This window comes from Otolemur garnettii, unplaced genomic scaffold, assembly GCF_000181295.1.
Source record: "Otolemur garnettii isolate 467f Iridium unplaced genomic scaffold, OtoGar3 scaffold00018, whole genome shotgun sequence".
Classification (NCBI taxonomy): domain Eukaryota; kingdom Metazoa; phylum Chordata; class Mammalia; order Primates; family Galagidae; genus Otolemur; species Otolemur garnettii.
The window spans coordinates 25,546,488-25,554,001 of NW_003852413.1; the positions used below are offsets into that span (position 1 = coordinate 25,546,488).

The 7,514-nt window shown below is 42.4% G+C and overlaps 1 protein-coding gene across 1 annotated transcript in view; it reads right to left on the bottom strand.

Annotated features, from left to right (window-relative positions):
- The window catches only part of SOCS7 (suppressor of cytokine signaling 7), a 46,085-nt gene that overhangs the window by 28,729 nt on the left and 9,842 nt on the right, over window positions 1-7,514 (bottom strand). Inside the window, exons 3-5 of the mRNA XM_023511239.1 lie at window positions 5,107-5,211; window positions 3,567-3,697; window positions 2,758-2,926 (exon numbers count right to left, since the gene is read on the bottom strand). Of these exons, the coding sequence (XP_023367007.1) occupies window positions 2,758-2,926; window positions 3,567-3,697; window positions 5,107-5,211 (405 nt within the window). The remainder of the gene's footprint in view (window positions 1-2,757; window positions 2,927-3,566; window positions 3,698-5,106; window positions 5,212-7,514) is intronic.

Genomic DNA, 7,514 nt, shown 5'->3' on the forward strand with positions numbered 1-7,514 from the left:
AAAAAAAAAAAAAAGAAAGAAAAAATAAAAAACTCATCTCTACAAAAAATAGAAAAATAACCCAGGTATGATGGCACATGGCTATAGTCCAAGCTACTTGGGAGAATGAGGCAGGAGGAACTCCCAAGTCCAGGAGCTTCAGGTTGCAATGGGCTATGATGATGCCACTGCACTCCTGTCTAGGCGACAGAATGAGACTCTACCCCCCAAATAAAAAAATTATTACAGTAGTATAATATGTACTATAGTTAATTTTATGCAGTTACAATTTAGTACTACATCTTTATGTTTACATTTTTCTCAACTGCAATGATGCCATGTGTATATGGTCTGCCTATGTTTGTGTGCATAAGTTTTAATAAATTTTAACTTTTTATAATACATTTATGTATATTTTATGGCAATAATGTTACAAATACCTTATGAATTCATGATATACCTAACTTTTTAATTTTGGGAGGGAGGGGAAGATAAGAGTCTCACTCAGTAGCCCTGGGTTGAGTGTTGTGGTATCATAGCTCACCACAACTTCAAACTCTTGTGCTCAAGAGATCCTCTTGCCTCAGCCTCCTGAGTAGCTAGGACTTACAGGCACCCACTACAACACCCAGCTAATTTTCATCTTTTTAGTAGAGATAGGGTCTTGCTCTTGCTCAGGCTGGTCTTGAACTTGTGAGCTCAAGCAATCTACCTACCTCAGCCTCCCAGAGCACTGGGCCTTTTTTTTTTTTTTTTTTTAAATATTTCTATACTATAGTCATCTGCAAATTTTTCAAATTGCTGCAAATCTCTAAAACATTTTCCAACATATTCACTGAAAAAAATCCACATCTAAGTGGACCCTCACAGGTGAAACCCAGTTTGTTCTAGGGTCAACTGTATATACTTCCTATAAAAACCACACAAAATAGTCAGGGAAAAACAGTAGTTTTGCAGGTCTCATTCATGTATGTGTCAAGCACAGGAACTAAAAATCTAAGTTCTTCCTTTCTTAATTTCTAAAGTCCATGTCCCAACATGTTAGAAAGATCCAACTTAAACTTTAACCGTTGTCTTATTTCCTTTTTTTTTGAACCAAGTACAGTGGTGTTATCATAACTCATTGCAACCTCAGACCAGGCCATGGGCATCCTGCTACCTCAGCCTCCTGAGTCACTGGGATAACAGGCGTTCCCTGTGGTGCCCAGGGGAGTTTATTTTTTTTGTTGAGTCCAAGTCTCACTCTTGCTCAGACAAGTCTCAAACTCCTGAGTTCAAGTAATCCTCCTGCCTCAGCCTCCCACAGTGGTGGGATTACAGGCGTGAGCCACTGCACCCAGCCATCTCAAACTTCAGAATCCCAAAGGGGAAAGAGAATCTGACTTAAAAAAATACAAACAAACTCCAAAAACTAAAAGCACTAGTCTCCAAAGGAATCACCCACAAAAAGGATACGAAAAAGAGATACTAATTACTCAAGAGAAGTGCAGATTTGAGTCTCTCAAGTTACTCTTACATTATCACTTAAAAAGACAAATGTTCCTTTGCAAACTGGCAACTGAAAGCCTCATGAGTCTTCTTTTAAAAATTCCACTCATTAAAGAAAGAAAAGTCCCTTTGAATAAAAAGTAATTGGAGAACCATCTGAAAAAGCTCTCATTCCTGGCATTTTACCTATCAGGAACCTCAAGGTCAAGCATTTATTCATCATTCCCATGGCCTAGTCATTCTAATAGGTTTAACAAAATACTTTGTTATGAAATACTTTGTGTTTTGAATTTTGCTTTAGGAAAAAAAATAGGTAGTAGTACACAGTTATTTAATTCATTCTCAGGCCTTTAGACTGAAGTTCCTTCCTTTTCATTCATCTCTGTGGTAGAGACAAGGACAGAAGAAACCATGGACAAAGCTATGGTGATTTAAACAGCCACTTCCTGCCTTCCTGCTTCCAGCTACTTTGTGCCATCTTCCATAAGAGAAGCAGATGCAAATAAATCCAACACAATACAAGCTGAGACACTCGGCGCCTGTGGCTCAAGCGGCTAAGGCGCCAGCCACATACACCTAAGGTGGCAGGTTCGAATCCAGCCCAGGCCGGCCAAACAACAATAATGGCTGCAACCAAAAAATAGCCGGGCGTTGTGGCAGGCGACTTGCTTGAGCCCAGGAGTTGGAGGTTGCTGAAGCCATGGCACTCTACCCCGGGGGACAGCTTGAGGCTCTGTCTCCAAAAAAAAAATACAGGCTGAGACTGAGGAAGACACCATGGGGGTTTGAGAAAAGTGTGACAGAAGCTCTTGTTTGAGATATAATGTGTAACAGAAATTCATTTAAGGCCAGTTAAGGTGGCTCACACCTGTAATCCTAGCACTCTGAGAGGCCAAGATGGGAGGACCCCTTGAGTTCAGGGATTGGATACCAGCCTGAGTAAGAGTGAAACCCCATCTCTACCAAAAATAGAAAAATTAGCTGAGGGCTGGGGTTGCAGCAGGTGCCTATAATCTCAGCTACTTGGGAGGCTAAGGCCGGAAGATCACTTGAACCCAGGAGTTTGAGGTTGCTGTGAGCTATAATGTCACAGCACTCTACCAAGGATGACAAAGTAAGACTCTTTCTCCAAAAACAAACACACACACACACACTCCATTGAGTCTAAGAGATCTTCTCCAACTCATAGTTTAATTTCTATGTATCCTTCCTACAAAAAGTCAGATAGCAAAGGTAGAGAAGAGCAAAGAGGAAGAAAAAAGCCTTTCTTAAAACACCAGCATCTCTTACCTCTGTAGTGCTCCATTCTAGTGTGGTGGGTGATACCCTGTGATCTGAAACTGAGGCTCAGGATATAACGAGGATCAGAACTGTCTCGTACCAAGAAAGAACCATCTGGTTTCCCTTTCAGCTTCATCTCTGCGTCTTCCCAATTCATTGGCCCCCAATACCAACCACACTACAAAGACAAGAAACAATCAAATAGTTATCAGAACAGAGAAATGTCAAAAAGTTTTTCTATCTATCTTATAGATAGATATCTATAAGTCTATCTTACCATGGAAGAATCCCCCATTCTCTGAAACATTTCAATGGCCGCTACCAGTGTCTCAACCATTACATTTTTAGTCCTCATTAAACTTTTTGTCTTCCAAAGTAACAGAAGAATAAGTATAGTCTATCTTACCATGGAAGAATCCCCCATTCTCTGAAACATTTCAATGGCCGCTACCAGTGTCTCAACCATTACATTTTTAGTCCTCATTATACTTTTTGTCTTCCAAAGTAACAGAAGAATAAGTCTATAATTCTATAACTAAGGGCCCTATCCAGAAAGAACAGGGAATGGGGTCAGTTAATCTATCAAAATCAGCTTAGTTTCTCTACAACCTTCCTTTATCATATCTAAAGCTTTTTTCCTAAATTAAATTTCATTCTATTTTTTATGGAATTCATAACAGCAGCATACTATTCTGTCACTATAAATACGACGGCAAGCAAACCGTTATTCCTCTAAAAACAATAAAGGAGAGCCTAAGTACAGAATTTGGCCAGTGGGAAGAGAGGTGAGCTGCCATTCCTCAAGCACCACCACCTACCTTCTCCAACTCTCGAAGGCTGGCTGCAAAGCTGCTTGAGTCAGGCCGGTAGAGGGGACACTGGAGGTGCTGGGGAGGTTGGCTGTGTAGGGATTCAGCTGCTCGGATGGGAACAATCCGGGGAAATGCATCTGCAGGGCAAGACAGTGATCACTTGTTTGGCCACATTGCTCCCAACTACAAGTAAACCCTCCCCCCAAAACAGATGCTAACTGAAGAGGGGCAAGGCATTAGAAGCTAAGCTGGAAAGGGTGGAAGCCAAAGCAGTGGGAGAGAGCTGATGGGCTAGAACAAAAAGCTGTGTGGGCTGGTGTAAGCTGTGAAGGATGGGTGGGGGCACTTAACCCCAGGAAAAGGTAGGAGAGCTGCTCACTAACCTGACTAAGGTGACTACTTCAGGGCCTTCACCAGCCTAGAGCGATTCCAACTTCTCCCACCTCGAAGTGAAGTGCCGATAAAGCAGCCTTGGAAATAGTGACTCTCTTACTTGCCCAGGAAGAGTAACGATTTTGCCAGGCAAGCAGAAAGAATGCTGATTTCATTCATTTTATTCCTTGGGTACTGGAAGCTGGCAAAGCAGGTATGGGCTACTAAATGCTTGGTACTTATTTACAAGGCTGCAGTAAATACTAAAAGCTTAGAAAAACCACAGAACCTTAAAAAACAGCAACATATTAAGCCTCTTCACTATGCTGAAATTAAAGCAGTTTCTTAAGTGATATCTACTCAAGGACTGCAAAACAGTCTTAGCAGCAAAGAGATAAAAAACTCAATGTCTTTTATCCCTAACAAAAGTCAGATTCACTTCCATAAATAAAATGGGTTAGAAAAGCCAGTTCTCAGCCTCATTTCTAAGGAGTTTGGTCCAGCCAAGGAGAAAAAAATTAAGCTTTCTCTTAAATTGTTATTTCCATAAATAGATTTCTCCCATCTATCCATGATACAGGTACAAAGTACCACTGTGTACTCCCAACTCTTACAAGTCTTGCCTCTAAACTAAGCTAACCTGGGGCATGGGGTGGAGGAGGCGGAGGTAGGGGGAAAGACTGCAAGGAAGACCCCATCGGAGCCACAAGGACAGATGAATGCAGCGTCCCACTGATATCATCTAGAAGAGAGAACAAAAGCAAGATGTTCAGAAATATGAGTGCAGAATGAGCAAAGTGAAGGCAGAGGAGAGGGAGAAGGATTATCAGGCTGCCCTGTGGAGCAAGATGGCCTGATCTTCACCCCAGCTTTTTACAGAGGGCAACAATCATCTTAATCTGGGTTGCTTTGCTTAGACATCAGAAGAGTAAGGATATTCCTAAAGCAGCGCAATGACAGTAGATTCAGGGCAAGATAAATATAAAACTAATTAATATATGGGCAGTAAATATTATAGCATGCTGGTGAGAGACCCATTTAACTGCTCAGATTTGATAGGGGTGCTAAGAAAAGGATAAAATAATTGAGTCATCATTAGAAACCCAGAAGGAACAAGTCCCTGGAGATCACCCTCCCACCAAGGCAAGAAGGCAGACAGAAGAACAGACTATACCTAGAAGGCTGAGGCTTCTTCTCGGAGGAGGAGGGGGAGTTGGAGGGTGTGGAGAGGTCAGGCCCCGCTGAGAAATGTCCACGTCCACAAGTGACACTGTTTCACCTAAAGGATTTACAGAGAAAGTGTGTTAAAGAAGGGCCCTAACCAAAGCTGAGCCAAAAATGAAGGAAGCAAAGGGCGAGCAAAAAAGGCTGGAGGTTCACGGCTCTCAAAAAGCTCAAAATTGAACGCCTTCCAGGGCTAAAATCACCCCTAAATACTGGGGAAATCAATTTTTAAACTCTATCATGGCCAGGTGCAGTGGTTCATGCCCGGAATCCTAGCGTTTGGGAGCCCGAGACAGGTGGATTGCCTGAGCTCACAGGTTCGAGACCAGCCTGAGCAAGAGTGAGACCCCATCTCAAAAAAAACAACTGGGCATTGTGGTGGGTGCCTATAGTCCCAGCTAAGCTACTTGGGAGGCTGAGGCAAGAGAATCACTTAAGCCCAAGAGTTTGAGGTAGCTATGAGCTGTGACGCCATGGCACTCTACACAAGGCAACAAAGTGAGACTTTGTTTAAAATAAATAAATAAATAAAAAATAAAATTCTATCATGCCTTTGCCCTGTTGAGGGTCAAGAACTGTTTAGAACAAAAACATGGAATTGACACTAGAAAAATCACCTAATTCTGGTTCTGCCACTGATTTACAATCTAACAATGAACAATGGGTCTTTGCTATCAAATGGAACCCACACTGTTTTATCTCTTTAGACTTGTATACCAATTTCTACCTTAGGAAGTAAGGCAAGTAACAGACATGGAAAGCAAGTGCCAGAAAAATGTAAGAATACAAGGTTAGCTGAATCTAGATAAAGCTTCCAACATTAGCCCCAACCTCTTCCTAGATGGCTTTCCACATCTAGATTTTTCAGAGTACTCATCCATAAAACAATCTACCATTGAAGATATCACTTCTTAATAGCTAACGTTACAAAGGCTAAAAGTGCATTTATAACCCTAAAAAGCAACAATTTTCAGTCAGCCAAAAGTCAAGTAATCTTAGAGGAAGCCTCTCAATAGGAACTTGGTGCAATATAGCAAATGGTTTCTGTTACTTTCCAGCATGTCATGAAGCTCTGTTCTCTGCCATATACACTACCATTTGCCACCTTTCCCCTCAAGTCATTGGAGGATGGAAGGTATTTTAAAAACACAGGTTGATAGGTGGGAATAGGTTTACTTTTACATGTCTGATCCATATATCAGAACTCAGGATTTCTCAAATTTAGCTCTTTGGCACCTGTGGCTCAGTGGATAGGGCGTTGGCCCCATATACCACGAGCAGTGGGTTCAAATCTGGCCCCAGCCAAACTGCAAAAACAAAAAAAAAGCTGGGTGTTGTGGCGGGCACCTATAGTTCCAGCTCCTTGGGAGGCTGAGGCAAGAGAATCGCCTAAGCCCAGGAATTGGAGGTTACGGTGAGCTGTAACACCACAGCACTCTACCAGGGCCATAAAGTGAGACTCTGTCTCAGAAAAAAGAAAAAAAATCAAATTTAGCTTTTATCCAGGGCTGAATTAGCCCCTCAGCTATTTTAATGCTTCCCAGTCAAAAACAAAAAACAAAAAAACAAAAAAACATTTTCTCCCATGTATTTAGGTTTTTCAAAACCTTAAAATACACAGGTTTTTACAAAGGTCTTGAACACTAATTGAGATAAACAGAAAAGCTCCTCTAAAAGTCACCTGGAGGCCAGGCATGGTGGCTTATACCTGTAATCCTAGTACTCTGGGAGGCCAAGGCCGGCAGATTGCCTGAGCTCACAAGTTCAAGACCAACCTAAGTCAGAGGGAGAGGTTGTCTCTTAAAAAAAAAAAAAAAAAAGCCAGGGGCTGTAGTGGGCACTGGTAGTCCCAGTTACTTCAGAGGCTGAGGAAAGAGAATCACTTAAGCCCAAGCGTTTGAGGTTGCTGTGAGCTGTGGCACTATGGCACTCTACCAAAGGCGACAAAGTAAGACTGTGTCTCAAACAAATAAACAAACCAAAAGTTATCTGGAAGTTCTAAGAAGCTAGTACCAAACTTAACACACACTAGAAGTCTGGCTGCCCAGAGCAATGCAACAGGCCCAGACAACTGGGTTTCCTGACAGGGCAGAGAGGTCTAGACTATAGGTATAGCACTTAAATAAAAGATGTAGTTCAGCTCGGCACCTGTGGCTCAAGCGGCTAAGGCGCCAGCCACATACACCCAAGGTGGCGGGTTCAAATCCCCAGCCCGCGCCCGTCAAACAACAATGATGGCTGCAACCAAAAAATGGCCAGGCGTTGTGGCGGGCACCTATAGTCCCAGCTACTTGGGAGGCTGAGGCAGGAGACTTGCTTGAGCCCAGGAGTTAGAGGTTGCTGTGAGCGTGATGCCAT